Genomic DNA, 27,850 nt, shown 5'->3' on the forward strand with positions numbered 1-27,850 from the left:
ACCCCCTGAGAGAGACACCTAGACTTAGTGTTGAACTCATTCTCTCAGTGTCTCTGACACGGCCATCGTGAACCACCTGAGAGAGAGACACCCAGACCGAGTGTTGAACCCAAGGTCTCAGTGTCTCTGACACGGCCATCGTGAACCCCCTGAGAAAGACACCCAGACTCAGTGTTGAACTCAGGCTCTCAGTGTCTCTGACACGGCCATTGTGAACCCCCTGAGAGAGACACCTAGACTCAGTGTTGAACCCAGGCTCTCAGTGTCTCTGACACGACAAATATGAACCCCCTGAGAGAGACACCCAGACCCAGTGTTGAACCCAGGATCTCAGTGTCTCTGACACGGCCATCGTGAACCCCTTGAGAGAGAGACACTCAGACCCAGTGTTGAACCCAGGCTCTCAGTGTCTCTGACACGACCATTATGAACCCCCTGAAAGAGACACCCAGACCCAATGTTGAACCCAGGCTCTCAGTGTCTCTGACACGGCCATCGTGAACCCCCTGAGAGAGAGACACTCAGACCCAGTGTTGAACCCAGGCTCTCAGTGTCTCTGACACGACCATTATGAACCCCCTGAGAGAGACACCCAGACCCAGTGTTGAACCCATGCTCTCAGTGTCTCTGACACGGCCACCGTGAACCCCCTGAGAGAGAGAGACACCCAGTCCCAGTGTTGAACCCAGGATCTCAGTGTCTCTGACACGGCCATCGTGAACCCCCTGAGAGAGACACCTAGACTCAGTGTTGAACCCAGGCTCTCAGTGTCTCTGACACGACAATTATGAACCCCCTGAGAGAGACACCCAGACCCAGTGTTGAACCCAGGCTCTCAGTGTCTCTGACACGGCCATCGTGAACCCCCTGAGAGAGAGACACTCAGACCCAGTGTTGAAACCAGGGACTCAGTGTCTCTGACACGGCCATTATGAACCCCCTGTGAGAGACACCTAGACTCAGTGTTGAACCCAGGCTTTCAGTGTCTCGGACACGGCCATCGTGAACCTCCTGAGAGAGACACCCAGTCCCAGTGTTGAACTCAGGCTCTCAGTGTCTCTGACACGGCCATCGTGAACCCCCTGAGACACCCAGACCCAGTGTTGAACCCAGGCTCTCAGTGTCTCTGACACGGCCACCGTGAACCCCCTGAGAGAGAGAGACACCCAGACCCAATGTTGAACCCAGGCTCTCAGTGTCTCTGATACGGCCATCGTGAACCCCCTGAGAGAGAGAGACACCCAGACCCAGTGTTGAACACAGGCACTCAGTGTCTCTGACACGGCCATCGTGAACCCCCTGAGAGAGACACCCAGACCCAGTGTTGAAACCAGGCTCTCAGTGTCTCTGACACGGCCATCGTGAACCCCCAGAGAGAGACACTCAGACCCAGTGTTGAACCCAGGCTCTCAGTGTCTCTGACACGGCCATCGTGTACCCCCTGAGAGACACCCAGACCCAGTGTTGAACCCAGGCTCTCAGTGTCTCTGACACGGACATCGTGTACCCCCTGAGAGAGACACTCAGACCCAGTGTTGAACCCAGGATCTCAGTGTCTCTGACACGGCCATCGTGAACCCCCTGAGAGAGACACCTAGACTCAGTGTTGAACTCATTCTCTCAGTGTCTCTGACACGGCCATCGTGAACCTCCTGAGAGAGAGACACCCAGACCGAGTGTTGAACCCAGGGTCTCAGTGTCTCTGACACGGCCATCGTGAACCCCCTGAGAGAGACACCCAGACTCAGTGTTGAACCCAGGCTCTCAGTGTCTCTGACACGACAAATATGAACCCCCTGAGAGAGACACCCAGACCCAGTGTTGAACCCAGGCTCTCAGTGTCTCTGACAGGGCCATCGTGAACCCCCTGAGAGAGAGAGAGAGACACCCAGACCCAGTGTTGAACCCAGGCTCTCAGTGTCTCTGACACGGCCACCGTGAACCCCCTGAGAGAGAGAGACACCCAGACTCAGTGTTGAACCCAGGATCTCAGTGTCTCTGACACGGCCATCGTGAACCCCCTGAGAGAGAGAGACACCCAGACCCAGTGTTGAACCCAGGCTCTCAGTGTCTCTGACACGGCCATCGTGAACCCCCTGAGACACCCAGACCCAGTGTTGAACCCAGGCTCTCAGTGTCTCTGACACGGCCATCGTGAACCCCCTGAGAGAGACACTCAGACCCAGTGTTGAACCCAGGCTCTCAGTGTCTCTGACACGGCCATCGTGAACCCCCTGAGAGAGAGACACCCAGACCCAGTGTTGAACCCAGGTTCATAGTGTCTCTGACACGGCCATCGTGAACCCCCTGAGAGAGAGAGACACCCAGACCCAGTGTTGAACCCAGGATCTCAGTGTCTCTGACACGACCATTATGAACCCCGAGAGACACCCAGACCCAGTGTTGAACCCAGGTTCTCAGTGTCTCTGACACGGCCATCGTGAACCCCCTGAGAGAGAGAGAGACACCCAGACCCAGTGTTGAACCCAGGCTCTCAGTGTCTCTGACACGGCCATTGTGAACCCCCTGAGACACCCAGACCCAGTGTTGAACCCAGGCAGTCAGTGTCTCTGACACGGCCATCGTGAACCCCCTGAGAGAGGCACCCAGACCCAATGTTGAACCCAGGCTCTCAGTGTCTCTGACACGGTCACCGTGAACCCCCTGAGAGAGAGAGAGACCCAGAGTCAGTGTTGAACCCATGATCTCAGTGTCTCTGACACGGCCATCGTGAACCCCCTGAGAGAGAGACACCCAGACCCAGTGTTGAACCCAGGGTCTCAGTGTCTCTGACACGGCCATCGTGAACCCCCTGAGAGAGACACCCAGTCCCAGTGTTGAACCCATGGTCTCAGTGTCTCTGACACGACCATTATGAACCCCGAGAGACACCCAGACCCAGTGTTGAACCCAGCCTCTCAGTGTCTCTGACACGGCCATCGTGAACCCCCTGAGAGAGAGAGAGACACCCAGTCCCAGTGTTGAACCCAGCCTCTCAGTGTCTCTGACACGACCATTATGAACCCCCTGAGAGACACTCAGACCCAGTGTTGAACCCAGGCTCTCAGTGTCTCTGACACGGCCATCGTGAACCCCCTGAGAGAGACACTCAGACCCAGTGTTGAACCCAGGCTCTCAGTGTCTCTGACACGGCCATCGTGAACCCCCTGAGAGAGACACTCAGACCCAGTGTTGAACCCAGGCTCTCAGTGTCTCTGACACGGCCATCGTGAACCCCCTGAGAGAGAAACACCCAGACCCAGTGTTGAACCCAGGCTCTCAAGTGTCTCTGACACGGCCATCGTGAACCTCCTGAGAGACACCCAGACCCAGTGTTGAACCCAGGCTCTCAGTGTCTCTGACACGGCCATCGTGAACCCCCTGAGAGAGACACCTAGACTCAGTGTTGAACTCATTCTCTCAGTGTCTCTGACACGGCCATCGTGAACCTCCTGAGAGAGAGACACCCAGACCGAGTGTTGAACCCAGGGTCTCAGTGTCTCTGACACGGCCATCGTGAACCCCCTGAGAGAGACACCCAGACTCAGTGTTGAACCCAGGCTCTCAGTGTCTCTGACACGACAAATATGAACCCCCTGAGAGAGACACCCAGACCCAGTGTTGAACCCAGGCTCTCAGTGTCTCTGACAGGGCCATCGTGAACCCCCTGAGAGAGAGAGAGAGACACCCAGACCCAGTGTTGAACCCAGGCTCTCAGTGTCTCTGACACGGCCACCGTGAACCCCCTGAGAGAGAGAGACACCCAGACTCAGTGTTGAACCCAGGATCTCAGTGTCTCTGACACGGCCATCGTGAACCCCCTGAGAGAGAGAGACACCCAGACCCAGTGTTGAACCCAGGCTCTCAGTGTCTCTGACACGGCCATCGTGAACCCCCTGAGACACCCAGACCCAGTGTTGAACCCAGGCTCTCAGTGTCTCTGACACGGCCATCGTGAACCCCCTGAGAGAGACACTCAGACCCAGTGTTGAACCCAGGCTCTCAGTGTCTCTGACACGGCCATCGTGAACCCCCTGAGAGAGAGACACCCAGACCCAGTGTTGAACCCAGGTTCATAGTGTCTCTGACACGGCCATCGTGAACCCCCTGAGAGAGAGAGACACCCAGACCCAGTGTTGAACCCAGGATCTCAGTGTCTCTGACACGACCATTATGAACCCCGAGAGACACCCAGACCCAGTGTTGAACCCAGGTTCTCAGTGTCTCTGACACGGCCATCGTGAACCCCCTGAGAGAGAGAGAGACACCCAGACCCAGTGTTGAACCCAGGCTCTCAGTGTCTCTGACACGGCCATTGTGAACCCCCTGAGACACCCAGACCCAGTGTTGAACCCAGGCAGTCAGTGTCTCTGACACGGCCATCGTGAACCCCCTGAGAGAGGCACCCAGACCCAATGTTGCACCCAGGCTCTCAGTGTCTCTGACACGGTCACCGTGAACCCCCTGAGAGAGAGAGAGACCCAGAGTCAGTGTTGAACCCATGATCTCAGTGTCTCTGACACGGCCATCGTGAACCCCCTGAGAGAGAGACACCCAGACCCAGTGTTGAACCCAGGGTCTCAGTGTCTCTGACACGGCCATCGTGAACCCCCTGAGAGAGACACCCAGTCCCAGTGTTGAACCCATGGTCTCAGTGTCTCTGACACGACCATTATGAACCCCGAGAGACACCCAGACCCAGTGTTGAACCCAGCCTCTCAGTGTCTCTGACACGGCCATCGTGAACCCCCTGAGAGAGAGAGAGACACCCAGTCCCAGTGTTGAACCCAGCCTCTCAGTGTCTCTGACACGACCATTATGAACCCCCTGAGAGACACTCAGACCCAGTGTTGAACCCAGGCTCTCAGTGTCTCTGACACGGCCATCGTGAACCCCCTGAGAGAGACACTCAGACCCAGTGTTGAACCCAGGCTCTCAGTGTCTCTGACACGGCCATCGTGAACCCCCTGAGAGAGACACTCAGACCCAGTGTTGAACCCAGGCTCTCAGTGTCTCTGACACGGCCATCGTGAACCCCCTGAGAGAGAGACACTCAGACCCAGTGTTGAACCCAGGATCTCAGTGTCTCTGACACGGCCATCGTGAACCCCCTGAGAGAGAAACACCCAGACCCAGTGTTGAACCCAGGCTCTCAAGTGTCTCTGACACGGCCATCGTGAACCTCCTGAGAGACACCCAGACCCAGTGTTGAACCCAGGCTCTCAGTGTCTCTGACACGGCCATCGTGAACCCCCTGAGAGAGACACCTAGACTCAGTGTTGAACTCATTCTCTCAGTGTCTCTGACACGGCCATCGTGAACCTCCTGAGAGAGAGACACCCAGACCGAGTGTTGAACCCAGGGTCTCAGTGTCTCTGACACGGCCATCGTGAACCCCCTGAGAGAGACACCCAGACTCAGTGTTGAACCCAGGCTCTCAGTGTCTCTGACACGACAAATATGAACCCCCTGAGAGAGACACCCAGACCCAGTGTTGAACCCAGGCTCTCAGTGTCTCTGACAGGGCCATCGTGAACCCCCTGAGAGAGAGAGACACCCAGACCCAGTGTTGAACCCAGGCTCTCAGTGTCTCTGACACGGCCACCGTGAACCCCCTGAGAGAGAGAGACACCCAGACTCAGTGTTGAACCCAGGATCTCAGTGTCTCTGACACGGCCATCGTGAACCCCCTGAGAGAGAGAGACACCCAGACCCAGTGTTGAACCCAGGCTCTCAGTGTCTCTGACACGGCCATCGTGAACCCCCTGAGACACCCAGACCCAGTGTTGAACCCAGGCTCTCAGTGTCTCTGACACGGCCATCGTGAACCCCCTGAGAGAGACACTCAGACCCAGTGTTGAACCCAGGCTCTCAGTGTCTCTGACACGGCCATCGTGAACCCCCTGAGAGAGAGACACCCAGACCCAGTGTTGAACCCAGGTTCATAGTGTCTCTGACACGGCCATCGTGAACCCCCTGAGAGAGAGAGACACCCAGACCCAGTGTTGAACCCAGGATCTCAGTGTCTCTGACACGACCATTATGAACCCCGAGAGACACCCAGACCCAGTGTTGAACCCAGGTTCTCAGTGTCTCTGACACGGCCATCGTGAACCCCCTGAGAGAGAGAGAGACACCCAGACCCAGTGTTGAACCCAGGCTCTCAGTGTCTCTGACACGGCCATTGTGAACCCCCTGAGACACCCAGACCCAGTGTTGAACCCAGGCAGTCAGTGTCTCTGACACGGCCATCGTGAACCCCCTGAGAGAGGCACCCAGACCCAATGTTGAACCCAGGCTCTCAGTGTCTCTGACACGGTCACCGTGAACCCCCTGAGAGAGAGAGAGACCCAGAGTCAGTGTTGAACCCATGATCTCAGTGTCTCTGACACGGCCATCGTGAACCCCCTGAGAGAGAGACACCCAGACCCAGTGTTGAACCCAGGGTCTCAGTGTCTCTGACACGGCCATCGTGAACCCCCTGAGAGAGAGACACCCAGACCCAGTGTTGAACCCAGGTTCATAGTGTCTCTGACACGGCCATCGTGAACCCCCTGAGAGAGACACCCAGTCCCAGTGTTGAACCCATGGTCTCAGTGTCTCTGACACGACCATTATGAACCCCGAGAGACACCCAGACCCAGTGTTGAACCCAGCCTCTCAGTGTCTCTGACACGGCCATCGTGAACCCCCTGAGAGAGAGAGAGACACCCAGTCCCAGTGTTGAACCCAGCCTCTCAGTGTCTCTGACACGACCATTATGAACCCCCTGAGAGACACTCAGACCCAGTGTTGAACCCAGGCTCTCAGTGTCTCTGACACGGCCATCGTGAACCCCCTGAGAGAGACACTCAGACCCAGTGTTGAACCCAGGCTCTCAGTGTCTCTGACACGGCCATCGTGAACCCCCTGAGAGAGACACTCAGACCCAGTGTTGAACCCAGGCTCTCAGTGTCTCTGACACGGCCATCGTGAACCCCCTGAGAGAGAGACACTCAGACCCAGTGTTGAACCCAGGATCTCAGTGTCTCTGACACGGCCATCGTGAACCCCCTGAGAGAGAAACACCCAGACCCAGTGTTGAACCCAGGCTCTCAAGTGTCTCTGACACGGCCATCGTGAACCTCCTGAGAGACACCCAGACCCAGTGTTGAACCCAGGCTCTCAGTGTCTCTGACACGGCCATCGTGAACCCCCTGAGACACCCAGACCCAGTGTTGAACCCATGGTCTCAGTGTCTCTGACACGACCATTATGAACCCCGAGAGACACCCAGACCCAGTGTTGAACCCAGCCTCTCAGTGTCTCTGACACGGCCATCGTGAACCCCCTGAGAGAGAGAGAGACACCCAGTCCCAGTGTTGAACCCAGCCTCTCAGTGTCTCTGACACGACCATTATGAACCCCCTGAGAGACACTCAGACCCAGTGTTGAACCCAGGCTCTCAGTGTCTCTGACACGGCCATCGTGAACCCCCTGAGAGAGACACTCAGACCCAGTGTTGAACCCAGGCTCTCAGTGTCTCTGACACGGCCATCGTGAACCCCCTGAGAGAGACACTCAGACCCAGTGTTGAACCCAGGCTCTCAGTGTCTCTGACACGGCCATCGTGAACCCCCTGAGAGAGAGACACTCAGACCCAGTGTTGAACCCAGGATCTCAGTGTCTCTGACACGGCCATCGTGAACCCCCTGAGAGAGAAACACCCAGACCCAGTGTTGAACCCAGGCTCTCAAGTGTCTCTGACACGGCCATCGTGAACCTCCTGAGAGACACCCAGACCCAGTGTTGAACCCAGGCTCTCAGTGTCTCTGACACGGCCATCGTGAACCCCCTGAGACACCCAGACCCAGTGTTGAACCCAGGCTCTCAGTGTCTCTGACACGACCATTATATGAACCCCCTGAGAGAGGCACCCAGACCCAATGTTGAACCCAGGCTCTCAGTGTCTCTGACACGGCCACCGTGAACCCCCTGAGAGAGAGAGACACCCAGACCCAGTGTTGAACCGAGGGTCTCAGTGTCTCTGACACGGCCATTATGAACCCCCTGAGAGAGACACTCAGACCCAGTGTTGAACCCAGGCTCTGTGTCTCTGACACGGCCATCGTGAACCCCCTGAGAGAGAGACACCCAGACCCAGTGTTGAACCCAGGCTCTCCGTGTTTCTGACACGGCCATCGTGAACCCCCTGAGAGAGACACCCAGACCCAGTGTTGAACCCAGGGTCTCAGTGTCTCTGACACGACCATTATGAACCCCCTGAGAGAGACACCCAGACCCAGTGTTGAACCCAGGCTCTCAAGTCAAGAGGCAGGGCTCTGGGGTTTGTCAAAAAAACGTTTATTCAGTCACGTGACACGCGGGGGTGGGGGGTTGGGGGCAGTGTTACTCTATGTACAACGCGGAGTCCGAACCAATCAAGAGACGAGCTTAGGCGTGGGTGGGAGGGTTAGTGGGTGGGTGGGGAGGAGGTAGTGGGGCGGTGCTAAGGGGTTAAAGGTCGAAGTTCACGCGAGTTGAGGTGAGGATGGGAACTGCATTGGGGGTGTTCAAGAGGCCACCAGCAGTGGAGAAACCTGGTCATCGGGTCACGTGGGTTCGTGGGATAGGTGGTGGTGGGTGGGGCGATAGAAACGCGAACAAACGCAATAGCTGGAGGAATATGCAGAGACTGAGGGATGGAGAGAGGTGGAGAGATGGTTGAGTAATCGAGAGATGGTACAGTCAGAGAGAGAGAGAGAGACCGCCTATACCAAGTAAAACTTCGAGGTAGTGAAAGGGAGTCCCGGACCAATCTCTGGGACTTCAACCCCTCACCCCTCACTTACAGCTACTCTCCCCATGGCCACTCTCTAAACACAGGGGCCCTGTGGCCTAACCAGTGGGCCTGGTTATAATCCCCGGGCCCTAACCCTGGGGCCTAACCTTGCCCTGGGTTCTATAACCCTGGCCCTGGGCCTAACCCTCGCCTAGCCAGGCCCTGGGCCTAACCTTGGCCCTAACCCTGGCCTAGCCAAGACCTGGGCCTAACCTTGGCCCTAACCACTACTCTAACCCTGGCCCGGCCCTAATCCTCGCCCGGCTTGGCCTGGCCCCGGCCTTGCTGGGGGTCTCTCTTGGCGGTCAACTGCAGGGGTGGGAGACTCGGGGTGACCGGGTCTCGAGGTTGGAGACTCGGGGTGGGAGACTCAGGGTGACCGGGTCTCGGGGTAGGAGACTCGGGGTGACCGGGTCTCGAGGTTGGAGACTCAGGGTGGGAGACTCAGGGTGACCGGGTCTCGAGGTTGGAGACTCAGGGTGGGAGACTCGGGGTGACCGGGTCTCAGGCTGGGAGACACAGGGTGACCGGGTCTCAGGGTGGGAGACTCGGGGTGGGAGACTCAGGGTGGGAGACTCGGGGTGATCGGGTCTCGAGGTTGGAGACTCGGGGTGACCGGGTCTAGGGGTGGGAGACTCAGGGTGGGAGACTCAGGGTGGGAGACTCGGGGTGACCGGGTCTCGAGGTTGGAGACTCAGGGTGGGAGACTCAGGGTGACCGGGTCTCGAGGTTGGAGACTCAGGGTGGGAGACTCGGGGTGACCGGGTCTCGGGGTGGGAGACTCAGGGTGGGAGACTCAGGGTGACCGGGTCTCAGGGTGGGAGACTCGGGGTGACCGGGTCTCGGGGTGGGAGACTCAGGGTGACCGGGTCTCAGGGTGGGAGACTCAGGGTGGGAGACTCAGGGTGGGAGACTCAGGGTGGGAGACTCAGGGTGACCGGGTCTCAGGGTGGGAGACTCAGGGTGGGAGACTCAGGGTGGGAGACTCAGGGTGGAGACTCGGGGTGACCGGGTCTCAGGGTGGGAGACTCAGGGTGGGAGACTCAGGGTGGAGACTCGGGGTGACCGGGTCTCGAGGTTGGAGTGTGTTAGTGTGTGTGTGACCCTACAAGATGTTAATATGTACAAGTTGCCTATGCTACTGTGCGCCAGGCTCTGCCCTCTCTTGAGTGGCGTGCTGCTAGTACGTACGTGCGTGGCTGCGTGCGAGTGAGTGGGGTCCTGGACCTCCCCTAGGTCGACTCAGCCTCAAACGTGTGAGTGAGTGTGCGAGTGTAGTGTAGTGCATAGTGTGTGAGTGAGCGAGCGAGTGTAGTGTATCGTGTAGTAGTGTGTAGTGTATAGTGTAGTAATGTATAGTGTAGTGTAATAGTGTGGTAGTGTGTAGTGTAGTGTATAGTGTAGTAGTGTATAGTGTAGTAGTGTGGTAGTGTATAGTGTAGTGTGGTAGTGTATAGTGTAGTGTATAGTGTAGTAGTGTATAGTGTAGTGTGGTAGTGTATAGTGTAGTGTATAGTAGTGTATAGTGTAGTGTAGTAGTGTGGTAGTGTATAGTGTAGTGTATAGTGTAGTAGTGTATAGTGTAGTGTAGTAGTGTGATAGTGTGTAGTGTAGTAGTGTGGTAGTGTATAGTGTAGTGTATAGTGTAGTAGTGTAGTGTATAGTGTAGTAGTGTATAGTATAGTGTAGTAGTGTGGTAGTGTATAGTGTAGTGTATAGTGTAGTGTATAGTGTAGTGTATAGTGTAGTGTAGTAGTGTATAGTGTAGTAGTGTAGTGTAGTAGTGTGGTAGTGTATAGTCTAGTGTGGTAGTGTGGTAGTGTATAGTGTAGTGTATAGTGTAGTGTAATAGTGTAGTGTATAGTGTAGTGTATAGTGTAGTGTATAGTGTAGTGTATAGTGTAGTGTGGTAGTGTATAGTGTAGTGTATAGTGTAGTGTGGTAGTGTATAGTGTAGTGTATAGTGTAGTAGTGTGGTAGTGTATAGTGTAGTGTATAGTGTAGTGTAGTAGTGTAGTGTATAGTGTAGTGTAGTAGTGTGGTAGTGTATAGTAGTGTAGTGTATAGTGTAGTGTGGTAGTGTATAGTGTAGTGTGGTAGTGTATAGTGTAGTGTATAGTGTATAGTGTGGTAGTGTATAGTGTAGTGTATAGTGTAGTGTATAGTGTAGTAGTGTAGTGTATAGTGTAGTGTATAGTGTAGTGTATAGTGTAGTGTAATAGTGTAGTGTATAGTGTAGTGTATAGTGTAGTAGTGTGGTAGTGTATAGTGTAGTGTATAGTGTAGTAGTGTGGTAGTGTATAGTGTAGTGTATAGTGTAGTAGTGTAGTGTATAGTGTAGTGTATAGTGTAGTGTAGTAGTGTAGTGTATAGTATAGTGTAGTGTAATAGTGTAGTGTATAGTGTAGTGTATAGTGTAGTGTATAGTGTAGTGTAGTAGTGTAGTGTAGTAGTGTATAGTGTAGTGTATAGTGTAGTGTATAGTGTGGTAGTGTATAGTGTAGTGTATAGTGTAGTGTATAGTGTAGTGTATAGTGTAGTGTATAGTGTAGTGTATAGTGTAGTGTGGTAGTGTGGTAGTGTATAGTGTAGTGTATAGTGTAGTGTATAGTGTAGTGTATAGCGAGGGCGCTAGTGCAGGATGGTGAGCTTGGGGTTGGTGGATCGGCTGGAGGTGCAGGCGGTGGGGTCCATGAGGGGGCAGCGGCGCACGTCCAGAACACGCAGACGCGGACACGGAGAGAGGGCGGAGAGCGAGCGTGGGGACAGCCGCGGGCAGCCTGCACACACACACACAGATTACACACACATTACACACACACACACACAGATTACACACACACAGATTACACACAGATTACATACACACAGATTACACACACACACATTACACACACACACACAGATTACACACACACAGATTACACACACACACATTACACACACACAGATTACACACACACAGATTACACACACACACAGATTACACACACACACACAGATTACACAGATTACATACACACACACATTACACACACACACAGATTACACAGATTACATACACACACACATTACACACACACAGAAACACACACACAGATTACACACACACACACATTACACACACACACACAGATTACACACACATTACACACATTACACACACAGAATACACACACATTACACACACACACACATTACACACACACAGATTACACAGATTACACACACACAGATTACACACACACATTACACACACACACAGATTACACACACACAGATTACACACACACACACACATATTACACACACACAGATTACACACACACACAGATTACACACACACAGATTACACACACACACACAGATTACACACACACAGATTACACACACACACAGATTACACACACACACATTACACACACACATTACACATTACACACATTACACACACATTACACACAGATTACACACACATTACACACACACAGATTACACACACATTACACACACAGATTACACACACACACACACATTACACACAGATTACACACACACAGATTACACACACACACACAGATTACACACATTACACACAGATTATACACACACACAGATTACACACAGATTACACACACACACACACACAGATTACACACACAGAAACACACATTACACACACACAGATTACACACACACACATTACACACACACAGATTACACACACACAGATTACACACACACAGATTACACACACACACATTACACACACACAGATTACACACATATTACACACACACAGATTACACACACACACATTACACACACACAGATTACACACAGATTACACACACACACACACACAGATTACACACACAGATTACACACACACACATTACACACACACAGATTACACACAGATTACACACACACACATTACACACAGATTACACACACACAGATTACACACACACACAGATTACACACATTACACACAGATTATACACACACACAGATTACACACAGATTACACACACACACACACAGATTACACACACAGAAACACACATTACACACACACAGATTACACACACACAGATTACACACACACACATTACACACACACAGATTACACACAGATTACACACACACACACACAGATTACACACACAGATTACACACACACACATTACACACACACAGATTACACACAGATTACACACACACACACACATTACACACAGATTACACACACACAGATTACACACACACACACACGGATTACACACATTACACACAGATTATACACACACAGATTACACACAGATTACACACACACACACACAGATTACACACACAGAAACACACATTACACACACACAGATTACACACACACACATTACACACACACAGATTACACACACACAGATTACACACACACAGATTACACACACACACATTACACACACACACAGATTACACACACACACAGATTACACACACACACACACACACAGATTACACACACAGATTACATACACACACACAGATTACATACACACACAGATTACACACACACACAGATTACACACACAGATTACACACACACAGATTACACACACACAGATTACACACACACAGATTACACACACAGAGATTACACACAGATTACACACACACACAGATTACACACATATTACACACACACAGTTTACACACACACACACAGAGATTACACACACACACACAGATTAAACACACACACAGATTACACACCCACACATTATACACACACACAAATTACACACACACACAAATTACACACACACAGATTATACACACACACAGATTACACACACACACAGATTACACACACACACAGATTACACACACAGATTATACACACACACAGATTATACACACACACAGATTACACACACACACAAATTACACACACACACACATTACACACATATTACACACACATACAGATTACACACATATTACACACACAGATTACACAGACACAGATTACACACCCACACAGATTATATACACACACAACACACATTATACACACACAGATTACACACACACACAGATTACACACACACACACACAGATTACACACACACAGATTACACACACAGATTACACACAGATAGACACACACACAGATTACACACACACACACACAGATTCCACACACACAGATTACACACACACACAGATTACACACACACACAGATAGACACACACACAGATTACACACACACATATTACACACACACACAGATTACACACACACAGATAGACACACAGATCACACACAGATTATACACACACACAGATTATACACACACAGATTACACACACACACAGATTACACACACACACAGATTACACACACACACACAGATTACACACACGCACAGATTACACACACACAGATTACACACACACACACATTACACACACACACACATTACACACAAACAGATTACACACACACAGATTACACACACACAGATTACACACACACACACACAGATTACACACACACAGATTACACACACACAGAGATTACACACACAGATTACACACACACAGATTACACACACACACAGATCACACACACACAGATTACACACACACACAGATTACACACACACACACAGATTACACACAGAATACACACACACACAGATTACACACACACAGATTACACACACACACACAGATTACACACACACACAGATTACACACACAGATTACACACACACACAGATTACACACACACACAGATTACACACACACACAGATTATACACACACAGATTATACACACACAGATTATACACACACAGATTATACACACACACACAGATAACACAAACATAAACACAGTGTCCGCACGTGCGTCTCACCGGTGAGACTCAGCATGTGTCTGTGTGTGTGTGTCTGTGTGTGTCTGTGCGTGTGTCTGTGCGTGTGTCTGTGCGTGTGTCTGTGCGTGTGTCTGTGTGTGTCTGTGTGTGTCTGTGTGTGTGTGTCTGTGTGTGTGTCTGGTCCGGCAAAACAACCCCCTACCTCCTCGCGGTGCCGGACGGGCAACTCTGTCGTGGACAGTGCTGTGGGGGGAGTTCCAATTTTGATTGGCTCCTCCCCTCATGGCATATGTGTCCACCACAGGGGCTAAACGGGGGCTCTGGACGGGTGCGAGGGGCTGGTAACCCCTCCACCTTCAATTAATTACCACAAAACCACGAATTAAAGTGAAATATGTAACAACTAAGCTTGTGCCGGAGGCCCCGGGGGGCCAGGCGTCTATGACGTCTCCTGGCCAAACCCCAATTGGCGGAGCCAGGAGATTGAATACCTACCCTCGGGGCTACTCCAGAAACAACGAAAAGCCACTACGGGTGGCCACGTGGAATGTTCGAACGCTCACTGCAGAGGAGAGGCTGCCACTCCTCTGTCGGGAGCTGGACCGGTACCGCCTGGATCTATGCGGCATTCAGGAGGTCCGGTGGACCGGCTCTGGCTCCTGCCACCATGAGGGGTGGACAGTCCTCTACTCGGGGCAGCAGACTGCCAAACAACAGGGTGTGGGTCTTCTTTTGAACAAAAGAATGAAGGGGGCGTGGGAGCGTGGCGGTGAGGTGTGGGAAGCTGTAAGCCCCAGGCTACTTTGGGCTCGCCTTCCCATCAACCGGAGGCGAGGAATGGTGGTCGTGGTTACTTATGCCCCCACCGAAGATGAACATCCGTGGAGGGATGCAGGCAAAGCCGATGAGTCAGATGCCTTCATTGACCTCCTTTCACAGGTGCTGGCTAAAGTGGCCCCTCGGGATAGAGTCATCATGTTGGGTGACTTCAATGCCCGAGTTGGTCATGATACTGGCACCTGGTCTGGAGTGATTGGAGGGCATGGGCCAGATCAGCTCAATAACAACGGTAGGAGGCTGCTAGATTTTTGTGCAGCCCATGGGCTTGTAATTACCAACACGCTGTTCCGGCATCGGCGCATCCACACAACATCATGGATGCATGCCGGGTCCAAGCAAGAACATCTGCTGGACTACATAGTGACGGACCAGCGAATGCGAGCCCATGTCCTTGACACCAGGACCTACCGTGGAGCTGATCTGCCCTCTGACCATCGACTAGTCATCTGTAAGATGCGCCTGCCATTCTTCCACTCCGGTGGTGGGTGTACACCCAGGACCCCATTCCAACCTAAAGTGGCCTGGTCTCAGTTATCTGATGAAAGTTGCAAGCGAGAATTTCATCATCGCTTGCGGCTGGGATTGGCATCGTCCCCGACTCCTCCTGATGTCGAGGGTAAATGGGCGAGGTTTAGGACTGTGACTCATGCAGCTGCAATGGCTGCTTTGGGTACGCGGTCCAGACCTCCCCAGACACCCTGGATGACAGAGGAGTTGTTCAGGATGGTTGAGAAAAAGCGACAGGCCCACTGTCATCGGCTACAGAATCCCACGTCAGAGAATGAGGAGGCTTACCACAGCCTTCGCTCGGAGGTTCGGAGAGCCGTGAGGCGCTGCAAGGATGGGTGGTGGTCGCGGGTTGCTGAGGAGATGGAGTCTGCCTCAGTGGCCCGTGATCACAAATCGCTATTTAACTCCATCAAAAAAGTAACCTGCAGCGCCACACCTATTACCATCATTAGGGGAAAAAACGGTGATCCAATTTCCGACCCCCAGGAACAGGTTCGCAGATTTGCTGAGCATTTCTGTGAGGTCCTGGGGGAGGGAAAATCCCACAGCCAGGAAAACATCGTGGCACAAAGTGAGGATGACCCTGCTGAGGCTGCGGTGCCTCAAATATTGGATGAAGTCACCCCCTGTGAGTGGCTGGCTGAGGTGCCATCTGCTGAGGAAGTATTGAAGGCGATACGGAGTCTGAGACCAGGAAAGGCAGCGGGCAGAGATGATCTCCCAAGCGAAATGCTGAGGGAGGGTGGCGTTTGTGCACAGACTGCCCTATATGACATCATAACAACAGTCTGGACCACTGGACGGGTTCCGCAGGATTGGAAGGATGCCCTGGTGGTCCCCCTTTTTAAGAAGGGGGACCGCACAGACTGTAACAACTACAGGGGCATCTCACTCCTCAGTGTGCCGGGAAAGGTCCTGGCAAGGATTATTCAGCATCGCCTTGCCAGGCACGCTGAGGAGAGGCTTGCGGAGCCCCAATGCGGTTTCAGGAAAGGGCGGTCCTGCACAGATGCCATATTTTCTGTCCGTCTGCTACAGCAGAGGTGTAGGGAATTCCAACAAGACCTACATCTCTGCTTTATTGACCTGGTCAAGGCCTATGATACCATCAGTAGGCCTGGGCTCTGGGTCGTTCTTCGTGCTTTTGGAGTACCTGACCCTCTGCTCACGATCATTAAGGACCTTCATGATGGTGAGCGGGCCCGGGTAAAACTACGTGGCCGGGAGTCAGAGCCATTCCCTGTACACCTTGGGGTGCGACAGGGATGTCCTCTGGCTCCCACATTATTTAACATCTATTTTGACCACGTAGTTCGTGAAGCCTTCAATAGCTGTACCGGGGGAATCTCCATATGGTACAGATATAATGGGAGGCTAATCGATGCCCGGGTGCGGTCAAGGGATGGCTCCCTATTGCTCAACCACGTTATGTATGCTGATGACTTGGTAATAGCTGCTCAGTCAGAGGAGGAGTTGGAGACGCTGCTGCTGAGACTGGAGCGTGCCACTAAGAGGTGGGGCCTTACCATCAGCCCCACCAAAACTAAGCACCTGCCTGGGTATTTTGTACCATCGGACACTCCACCCCCACAACTCCCAATCGGTGATGGGGCAGTTGTGGAGAGAGTGGAGAGTTTCCCATACCTGGGCAGTGTGCTTATGACTGGCTCCAGTTTAACAGCAGAGGTCTCACTCCGAATCAGTCGAGCGGCAATATCTTTTCATCGGTTGCGTAACGCTGTGTGGAAGCTACCTGGTCTGTCGCTCCGCACTAAGCTTCAGGTCTTCTCGGCCACGGTCATTCCCTCCCTTCTCTACGCTTGCGAAACGTGGACCCCCCTAATGGAACATCTTCGCCGGTTAGAAACATTTAGGCTGACCTGCCTACGATCCATCCTGGGTTTAACCAGACTGGATTGTGTGAGGAGCTCACAAATCCTTGAAAGATCTGGGCAGGGTCCCATCGGTGAGCTCCTCCGGCAGGCAAGGCTGCGATGGCTGGGTCATGTAGCCCGCATGCCCAGCCACCGCATGCCGAAACAGCTTTTGTTTGGCCGGATTGCGGGGGCTAAGCGGGCGCGGCACGGGCTAGAGAAGAGATGGAGTGATGTGGTACAGGAGGACGTGGAGCTGAGTGGACTTGCCGATGACTGGTACCAGCGGTGTCAAGATCGGCCTCTGTGGAGGAGGCTCGTGAAGGATGCTACTGGGCAGTTGGAGGCAGTCGCCCTCCAACAACAACGGAGGGCGGAGGAGCGACGCTCACAACAGCGAGCGGAGCGCCGGGTGGCTAAAGCACAGCAGGTTGGCACAGTAGGGGGCACAGGTGGTGCATCAGCCAGTCATCTCAGTCAGTCGACCCGTGGCACCTGGGTCTGCCCCGTGACCTCCTGCCAGCGGGCGTTCGACACTTCACGTGGCCTCAGGGTGCACATAGCCTGGCACAAGCGTCGTGGTGACGTCACCGCCACTTAGTGGCGAATGGCGGTTGTTGTTGTTGTTGTCTGTGTGTGTCTGTGTGTCTATGTGTGTGTCTGTGCGTGTGTCTGTGTGTGTGTCTGTGTGTATGTCTGTGTGTGTGTCTGTGTGTGTATGTGTGTGTGAGTGTGTCTGTGTCTGTCTGTGTGTGTGTCAGGAACAGGTTTGCAGATTTGCTGAGCATTTCTGTGAGGTCCTGGGCGAGGGGAAATCCCTCAGCCAGGAAAACATCGTGGCACAAAGTGAGGATGACCCTGCTGAGGCTGCGGTGCCTCAAATATTAGAAGAAGTCACCCCCTATGAGTGGCTGGCTGAGGTGCCATCTGTTGAGGAAGTACTGAAGGCGATCTGGAGTCTGAAACCAGGAAAGGCACCGGGCAGAAATGATCTCCCAAGCGAAATGCTGAGGGAGGGTGGCGTGTGTGCACAGACTGCCCTATATGACATCATAACAACAGTCTGGACCACTGGACGGGTTCTGGAGGATTGGAAGGATGCCCTGGTGGTCCCCCTCTTTAAGAAGGGGGACCGCACAGACTAACAACTACAGGGGCATCTCACTCCTCAGTGTGCCGGGAAAGGTCCTGGCAAGGATTATTCAACATCGCCTTGCCAGGCACGCTGAGGAGAGGCTTGCGGAGCCCCAATGCGGTTTCAGGAAAGGGCGGTCCTGCACAGATGCCATATTTTCTGTCCGTCTGCTACAGCAGAGGTCTAGGGAATTCCAGCAGGACCTACATCTCTGCTTTATTGACCTGGTCAAGGCCTATGATACCATCAGTAGGCCTGGGCTCTGGGTTGTTCTTCGTGCTTTCGGAGTCCCTGACTCTCTGCTCACGATCATTAAGGACCTTCATGATGGTGAGCGGGCCCGGGTAAAACTACGTGTCCAGGAGTTGGAGCCATTCCCTGTACACCTTGGGGTGCGACAGGGATGTCCTCCCACATTATTTAACATCTATTTTGACCACGTAGTTCATGAAGCCTTCAATAGCTGTACCGGGGGAATCTCCATTTGGTACAGATATAATGGAAGGCTGATCGATGCCCGGGTGCGGTCAAGGGATGGCTCCCTATTGGTCAACCATGTTATGTATGCCGATGATTTGGTAATAGCTGCTCATTCAGAGGAGGAGTTGGAGACGCTGCTGCTGAGACTGGAGCGTGCTACTAAGAGATGGGGCCTTACCATCAGCCCCACCAAAACTAAGCACCTGCCTGGGTATTTTGTACCATCGGACACTCCACCCCCACAACTCGCAATCGGTGATGGGGCAGTTGTGGAGAGAGTGGAGAGTTTCACATACCTGGGCAGTGTGCTTATGACTGGCTCCAGTTTAACAGCAGAGGTCTCACTCTGAATCAGTCGAGCGGCAATATCTTTTCATCGGTTGCGTAACGCTGTGTGGAAGCTACCTGGTCTGTCGCTCCGCACTAAGCTTCAGGTCTTCTCGGCCACGGTCATTCCCTCCCTTCTCTACGCTTGCGAAACGTGGACCCCCCTAATGGAACATATTCGCCGGTTAGAAACATTTAGGCTAGCCTGCCTACGATCCATCCTGGGTTTAACCAGGCTGGATTGTGTGAGGAGCTCACAAATCCTTGAAAGAACGGGCAAGGTCCCGTCGGTGAGCTCCTCCGGCAGGCAAGGCTGCATTGGCTGGGTCATGTAGCCCGCATGCCCAGCCACCGCATGCCTAAACAGCTTTTGTTTGGCCGGATCGAGGGGGCTAAACGGGCGTGGCACGGGCTAGAGAAGAGATGGAGTGACGTGGGACAGCAGGACGTGGAGCTGAGTGGACTTGCCGATGACCGGTACCAGCGGTGTCAAGATCGGCCTCTGTGGAGGAGGCTCGTGAAGGACGCTGCTACTGGGCAGTTGGAGGCAGTCGCCCTCCAACAACAACAACGGAGGGCGGAGGAGCGATGCTCACAACAACGAGCGGAGCGCCGGGTGGCTAAAGCACAGCAAGTTGTCACAGTAGGGGGCACAGGTGGTGCATCAGCCACTCAGTCATCTCAGTCAGTCGACCCGTGGCACCTGGGTCTGCCCCGTGACCTCCTGCCAGCGGGCGTTCGACACTTCACGTGGCCTCAAGGTGCACATAGCCTGGCACAAGCGTCGTGGTGACGTCACCGCCACTTAGTGGCGAATGGCGGTTGTTGTTGTGTCTGTGCGCGTGTGTGTGTGTGTCTGTGCATCTGCGTGTGTGTGTGTCTGCGTGTGTGTGTCTGTGCGCGTCTGCGTGTGTGTGTCTGTGTGTGTCTGCGTCTGCGTGTCTGTGCGTGTCTGTGTCTGTGTGTGTGTCTGTGCGTGTCTGCGTGTGTGTGTCTGTGCGTGTCTGTGTGTGTGTGTGTCTGTGTCTGTGTGTGTGTGTGTCTATGCGCGTCTGCGTGTGTGTGTGTCTGCGTGTGTGTCCCACCGGTGAGACACAGCGTGTGTGTGTGTCTGTGCGTGTCTGCGTGTGTCTGCGTGTGTCTGTGCGTGTCTGCGTGTGTGTCTGTGCGTGTCTGCGTGTGTCTGTGCGTGTGTCTGCGTGTGTGTCCCACCGGTGAGACACAGCGTGTGTGTGTGTCTCTGCGTGTGTGTGTCTCTGCGTGTGTGTGTGTGTGCGTGTCTGCGTGTGTGTCCCACCGGTGAGACACAGCGTGTGTGCGTGTGTCTGTGCGTGTGTCTGTGTGTGTGTCTGTGTGTGTCTGTGCGTGTCTGTGTGTGTGTCTGCGTGTGTGTCCCACCGGTGAGACACACACGTGTGTGTGTGTCTGTGTGTGTGTCTGTGTGTGTGTCTGTGTGTGTGTCTGCGTGTGTGTCTGCGTGTGTCCCACCGGTGAGACACAGCGTGTGTGTGTGTCTGTGTGTCTGTGTGTGTATCCCACCGGTGAGACACAGCGTGTGTGTGTGTCTGTGTGCGTGTCTGTGTCTGTGTGTGTGTCTGTGTGTCTGTGTGTGTGTCTGCGTGTGTGTGTCTGCGTGTGTGTCCCACCGGTGAGACACAGCGTGTGCGTGTGTGTCTGTGTGTGTGTGTCTGTGTGTGTGTGTCTGTGTGTGTGTCTGTGTGTGTGTCTGTGCGTGTCTGCCTGTGTCTGTGCGTGTCTGCGTGTGTGTCTGTGCGTGTCTGCGTGTGTGTGTGTGCGTGTCTGTGTGTCTGTCTGTGTGTCTGTGTGTGTGTCTGTGTGTGTGTGTCTGTGTGTGTCTGTGCGTGTGTGTGCGTGTGTCCCACCGGTGAGACACAGCGTGTGCGTGTGTGTCTGTGTGTGTGTGTCTGTGTGTGTGTGTCTGTGTGTGTGTCTGTGTGTGTGTCTGTGCGTGTCTGCGTGTGTCTGTGCGTGTCTGCGTGTGTGTCTGTGCGTGTCTGCGTGTGTGTGTGTGCGTGTCTGTGTGTCTGTCTGTGTGTCTGTGTGTGTGTCTGTGTGTGTGTGTGTCTGTGTGTGTGTGTCTGTGTGTGTGTCCCACCGGTGAGACACAGCGTGTGCGTGTGTGTCTGTGTGTGTGTGTCTGTGTGTGTGTGTCTGTGTGTGTGTGTGTGTCTGTGTGTGTGTCTGTATGTGTGTGTATGTGTGTGTGTCTGTGTGTGTGTCTGTGTGTGTGTCTGTGTGTGTGTGTGTGTCTGTGTGTGTGTCTGTGTGTGTCTGTGTGTGTGTCTGTGTGTGTGTATGTGTGTGTGTCTGTGTGTGTGTCTGTGTGTGTGTCTGTGTGTGTCTGTGTGTGTCTGTGTGTGTCTGCGTGTGTCTGTGTGTGTGTCCCACCGGTGAGACACAGCGTGTGCAGGCAGCTTCCCGCGGGCGACGCGGCGAGGGCCTCAACGCCGGCGTCCGTGAGGTGGGTGCAGAATGCCAGGTCCAGGATTCGCAGCTGGGGGGTGCGGCCGCCCAGCTCGCCCAGCGAGGCGTCCGTGATGTCGGCACCACGCAGGCGAAGCTCCAGCAGCCCACGCAGACGCGGACACGCCGGCTGGGTCTCACCTGGGGGAGGGTGACGGTGGTGGTTGGTGGTGGTGTGTGTGTGTGATGGTGGTGGTGGTGTGTGTGTGATGGTGGTGGTTGGTGGTGTGTGTGTGATGGTGGTGGTTGGTGGTGGTGTGTGTGTGTGATGGTGGTGGTTGGTGGTGTGTGTGTGATGGTGGTGGTTGGTGGTGGTGTGTGTGTGTGATGGTGGTGGTGGTGGTGTGTGTGTGTGTGATGGTGGTGGTGGTTGGTGGTGTGTGTGATGGTAGTGTGTGTGTGTGATGGTGGTGGTGGTGGTGTGTGATGGTGGTGGTGGTGTGTGTGTGTGATGGTGGTGTGTGTGTGTGTGATGGTGGTGTGTGTGTGTGTGATGGTGGTGTGTGTGTGTGTGATGGTGGTGTGTGTGACGGTGGTGGTTGGTGTGTGTGTGTGTGATGGTGGTGGTCGTGGTGGTGTGTGTGATGGTGGTGGTGGTCGTGGTGGTGTGTGTGATGGTGGTGGTGGTCGTGGTGGTGTGTGTGATGGTGGTGGTGGTCGTGGTGGTGTGTGTGATGGTGGTGGTGGCAGTGATGGTGGTGGTCGTGGTGGTGATGGTTGGTGGTGTGTGTGACGGTGGTGGTTGGTGTGTATGTGTGACGGTGGTGGTTGGTGTGTGTGTGATGGTGGTGGTTGGTGTGTGTGTGTGATGGTGGTGGTTGGTAGTGTGTGTGACGGTGGTGGTGGTGGTGATGGTGGTGGTCGTGGTGGTGTGTATGATGGTGGTGGTGGCAGTGATGGTTGGTGGTCGTGGTGTGGTGTGTGATGGTTGGTGGTGTGGTGTGTGATGGTGGTGGTTGGTGGTGTGTGTGATGGTGGTGGTGATGGTGGTGGTTGGTGGTGGTGGTGGTGTGTGTCACGGTGGTGGTTGGTGGTGTGTGTGATAGCGGTAGTGGTGTGTGTGACGGTGGTAGTGGTCGTGGTGGTGTGTGTGATGGTGGTGGTGGTGTGTGTGTGTGTGTGATGGTGGTGGTCGTGGTGGTGTGTGTGACGGTGGTGGTGGTCGTGGTGGTGTGTGTGATGGTGGTGGTGGTGTGTGAGACGGTGGTGGTGGTGGTAGTGATGGTGGTCGTGGTGTGGTGTGTGACGGTGGTGGTTGGTGGTGTGTGTGACGGTGGTGGTTGGTGTGTGTGTGTGATGGTGGTTGGTGTGTGTGTGTGACGGTGGTGGTTGGTGTGTGTCACGGTGGTGGTGGTGTGGTGGTTGGTGTGTGTGTGTGATGGTAGTGGTTGGTGTGATGGTGGTGGTTGGTGGTGTGTGTGATGGTGGTGGTGGTCGTGGTGGTGTGTGTGATGGTGGTGGTGGTGTGTGAGACGGTGGTGGTGGTGGTAGTGATGGTGGTCGTGGTGTGGTGTGTGACGGTGGTGGTTGGTGGTGTGTGTGACGGTGGTGGTTGGTGTGTGTGTGTGATGGTGGTGGTGGTTGGTGTGTGTGTGTGTGACGGTGGTGGTTGGTGTGTGTCACGGTGGTGGTGGTGTGGTGGTTGGTGTGTGTGTGTGATGGTAGTGGTTGGTGTGATGGTGGTGGTTGGTGGTGTGTGTGATGGTGGTGATGGTGGTGGTGTGTGACGGTGGTGGTGATGGTGGTGGTCGTGGTGGTGTGTATGATGGTGGTGGTGTGTGTGACGGTGGTGGTGTGTGTGACGGTGGTGGTGGTGGTGTGTGACGGTGGTGGTGGTGGTGTGTGACGGTAGTGGTGTGCGTGACGGTGGTGGTGTGTGTGACGGTGGTGTGTGTGGTGTGTGATGGTGGTGGTGGTGATGGTGGTGATGGTGATGGTGGTGATGGTGGTGATGGTGGTGGTGGTCGTGGTGTAGTGTGTGATGGTGGTGGTTGCTGGTGTGTGTGATGGTGAGGTGATGGTGTGTAACGGTGGTGGTAGTGGTGGTGTGTGTGATGGTGATGGTGGTGACGGTGGTGATGGTGGTGACAGTGGTAGTCATGGTGGTGGTGATGGTGGTGACGGTGGTGATGGTGGTGACAGTGGTAGTGATGGTGGTGGTGGGGTGGTGACAGTGGTAGTGATGGTAGCGATGGTGGTGGTGACGGTGGAGATGGTGGTGACAGTGGTAGTGATGGTAGCGATGGTGGTGGTGGTTGTGATGGTTGTGGTGGTGGTTGTGGTGGCGGCTGTGGTAGTGGTTGTGATGGTTGTGGTGGCGGTTGTGGTAGTGGTTGCGATGGTGGCGGCGGTTGTGGTAGCAGTTGTGGCGGTGGTGGTTGTGGTGGTGGTTGTGGTAGCGGTTGTGGTGGTGGTTGTGGTGGCGGTGGTGGTTGTGGCGGTGGTGGTTGTGGTGGTTGTGGTGGTGGTTGTGGTGGTGGTTGTGGCGGTGGTGGTTGTGGTGGTGGTGGTTGTGGCGGTGGTGGTTGTGGTGGTGGTGGTTGTGGCGGTGGTGGTTGTGGTGGTGGTGATTGTGGCGGTGGTGGTGGTTGTGGCGGTGGTTGTGGCGGTGGTGGTGGTTGTGGTGGTGGTGGTTGTGGTGGTTGTGGCGGTGCTGCTGACCGGGCCGTGGGTCTGGCGCGGTGCTCAGTAGGTCTCGCAGCTGAGCGTCCCGCACGCCGTGAGTCCAGCTGAGGTCGAGAGAGCGCAGGGCACAGCGAGTACCCACCAGGGCAGCCGTGCTCGCCCATGACGAGCAAGGCATGCTGAGCACCTGCAGGCCTGCACCACCACCACCACCACCACAACCACCCTTGTCAACACCACCACAACCACCACCACCACCACAACCACCACCACAACCACCGTCATCATCACACAGCATGCTGAGCACCTGCAGGCCTGCACCACCACCACCACCACAACCACCCTTGTCAACACCACCACAACCACCACCACCACCACAACCACCACCACAACCACCGTCATCATCACACGGCATGCTGAGCACCTGCAGGCCTGCACCACCACCACCACCACCACAACAACCACCCTTGTCAACACCACCACAACCACCACCACCACCATCACCACCCTTGTCAACACCACAACCACCACCACCACCACCACAACCACCGTCATCATCACACGGCATGCTGAGCACCTGCAGGCCTGCACCACCACCACCACCACAACCACCGTTGTCACCAACAACACCACCACCACAACCACTGTCATCATCATTGTCACCACCACCATCATCACCATCATCACCACCACCATCATCATCATCACCACCACCATCATCATCACCACCACCACCACCATCATCATCACCACCACCATCACCGCCAGCAGAGTCAACAGAGAGTGAGGGAGAGTTAAGGAAAGTGAGGGAGAGAGGGGGAGAGTGAAGGGGGGAGTAAGAGAGAGTGAGAGAGTCAGTAAGAGAGAGTGAGAGTGAGTAAGAGTGAGAGTGAGTGAGTGAGAGAGTGAGTGAGTGTGAGTGTATGAGTGAGTGAGTGAGAGTGAGTGAGTGAGTGAGAGTGAGTGAGTGAGAGTGAGTGAGTGAGAGTGAGTGAGTGAGTGTGAGTGAGAGTGAGTGAGTGAGAGTGAGTGAGTGAGAGTGTGAGAGTGAGTGAGAGAGTGAGTAAGAGTGAGTGAGAGAGTTAGAGTAAGAGAGTTAGAGTAAGAGAGTGAGTGATAGAGTGAGAGTGTGAGTAAGAGTGAGTGAGTGTGTGAGTGAGAGAGTGAGTGAGTAAGAGTGAGTGAGAGAGTGAGTAAGAGTGAGTGTGTGAGTGAGAGAGTGAGTGAGTAAGAGTGAGTGAGAGAGTGAGTAAGAGTGAGTGAGTGTGAGTGAGTGAGTGTATGAGTGAGTGAGAGTGTGTGTGAGTGAGTGTGAGTGTATGAGTGAGTGAGAGAGTGAGTAAGAGTGAGTGAGAGTGAGTGAGAGGGTGAGAGTGTGTGTATGAGTGAGTGAGTGTATGAGTGAGTGAGAGAGTGAGTGAGTGTATGAGTGAGTGAGAGAGTGAGTGAGTGTATGAGTGAGTGAGAGAGTGAGTAAGAGAGAGTGAGTGCGTGAGTGAGAGTGAGTGAGTGAGTGTATGAGTGAGTGAGAGAGTGAGTAAGAGTGAGTGAGAGAGAGTAAGAGAGTGAGTAAGACAGTGAGTGAGTAAGAGTGAGTGAGTGTGAGTGTATGAGTGAGTGAGTGTATGAGTGAGTGAGAGAGTGAGTAAGAGTGAGTGAGAGTGAGTGAGAGAGTGTGAGTGAGTGAGAGAGTGAGTAAGGGTGAGTAAGAGTGAGAGAGTGTATGAGTGAGTAAGTGTATGAGTGAGTGAGAGAGTGAGTGTATGAGTGAGTGAGTGTATGAGTGAGTGAGTGAGTGTATGAGTGTATGAGTGAGAGAGTGAGTAAGAGTGAGTGAGAGAGTGTATGAGTGTATGAGAGAGAGTAAGAGTGAGTGAGAGTGAGTAAGAGAGTGAGTGAGTGAGTGTATGAGTGAGTGAGTGAATGAGTGAGTGAGTGTATGAGTGAGTGAGTGTATGAGTGAGTGAGTGAGAGAGTGAGTAAGAGAGTGTATGAGTGAGTGAGTGTATGAGTGTATGAGAGAGAGAGTAAGAGTGAGTGAGAGAGTGAGTAAGAGAGTGAGTGAGTGAGTGTATGAGTGAGTGAGTGAATGAGTGAGTGAGTGTATGAGTGAGTGAGTGTATGAGTGAGTGAGTGAGTGTATGAGTGAGTGTATGAGTGAGTGAGTGTATGAGTGTATGAGTGAGAGAGTAAGAGTGAGTGAGTGAGAGAGTGAGTAAGAGAGTGAGTGAGTGAGTGTATGAGTGAGTGAGTGAATGAGTGAGTGAGTGTATGAGTGAGTGAGTGTATGAGTGAGTGAGTGAGAGAGTGAGTAAGAGAGTGTATGAGTGAGTGTAAGAGTGAGTGAGTGTGAGTGTATGAGTGAGAGAGTGTGAGTTTATGAGTGAGAGCGTGAGTGAGAGTGAGTGAGTGAGTGTATGAGTGAGTGAGTGAGAGAGTGAGTAAGAGTGAGAGAGAGTAAGAGAGTGAGTAAGACAGTGAGTGAGTAAGAGTGAGTGAGTGTGAGTCTATGAGTGAGTGAGTGTATGAGTGAGTGAGAGAGTGAGTAAGAGTGAGTGAGAGTGAGTGAGAGAGTGTGAGTGAGTGAGAGAGTGAGTAAGGGTGAGTAAGAGTGAGAGAGTGTATGAGTGAGTAAGTGTATGAGTGAGTGAGAGAGTGAGAGAGTGAGTGTATGAGTGAGTGAGTGTATGAGTGAGTGTGTGAGTGTATGAGTGAGAGAGTGAGTAAGAGAGTGAGAGTGTGAGCGAGTGAAGGCGAGGGACCATTACCGGGCAGCCTGGCCGTAAGCCAGCCCAGCTGTGCGAACGAGAGGGGGCAACGCGAGATGTCGAGCGAGAGCGGCTGCCTCCGCACGACTCCACCGGAGC

General features: G+C 53.5%; 1 protein-coding gene across 1 annotated transcript; it reads right to left on the bottom strand.

The window, feature by feature from the left end:
* Nucleotides 1-11,452: 11,452 nt before the first annotated feature.
* On the bottom strand, nt 11,453-27,838 carry LOC116958408 (F-box/LRR-repeat protein 19-like). Its single transcript, XM_076064134.1, has 4 exons — nt 27,752-27,838; nt 25,020-25,178; nt 22,284-22,499; nt 11,453-11,601 (listed from the first exon to the last, which is right to left on the bottom strand). Exons 2-4 carry the CDS (start codon nt 25,159-25,161, stop codon nt 11,453-11,455), a joined length of 507 nt encoding a protein of 168 aa, XP_075920249.1. The 5' UTR covers nt 25,162-25,178; nt 27,752-27,838.
* Nucleotides 27,839-27,850: the final 12 nt, after the last annotated feature.

This window comes from Petromyzon marinus, unplaced genomic scaffold, assembly GCF_048934315.1.
Source record: "Petromyzon marinus isolate PM22_M1 ecotype Great Lakes invasive population unplaced genomic scaffold, UKy_Petmar_22M1.pri1.0 PM_Scaffold_333, whole genome shotgun sequence".
Taxonomy (NCBI): domain Eukaryota; kingdom Metazoa; phylum Chordata; class Hyperoartia; order Petromyzontiformes; family Petromyzontidae; genus Petromyzon; species Petromyzon marinus.

Excerpts from the sequence above, each read along its gene's own strand:
- LOC116958408 (XM_076064134.1), bottom strand. The coding sequence starts at position 25,161 with ATGCCTTGCTCGTCATGGGCGAGCACGGCTGCCCTGGTGGGTACTCGC. Across the intron at positions 22,500-25,019 it reads CGCGCCAGACCCACGGCCCG|GTGAGACCCAGCCGGCGTGT; the intron begins GTCAGCAGCACC and ends ACCCTCCCCCAG. Across the intron at positions 11,602-22,283 it reads GCACACGCTGTGTCTCACCG|GCTGCCCGCGGCTGTCCCCA; the intron begins GTGGGACACACA and ends GTGTGTGTGCAG.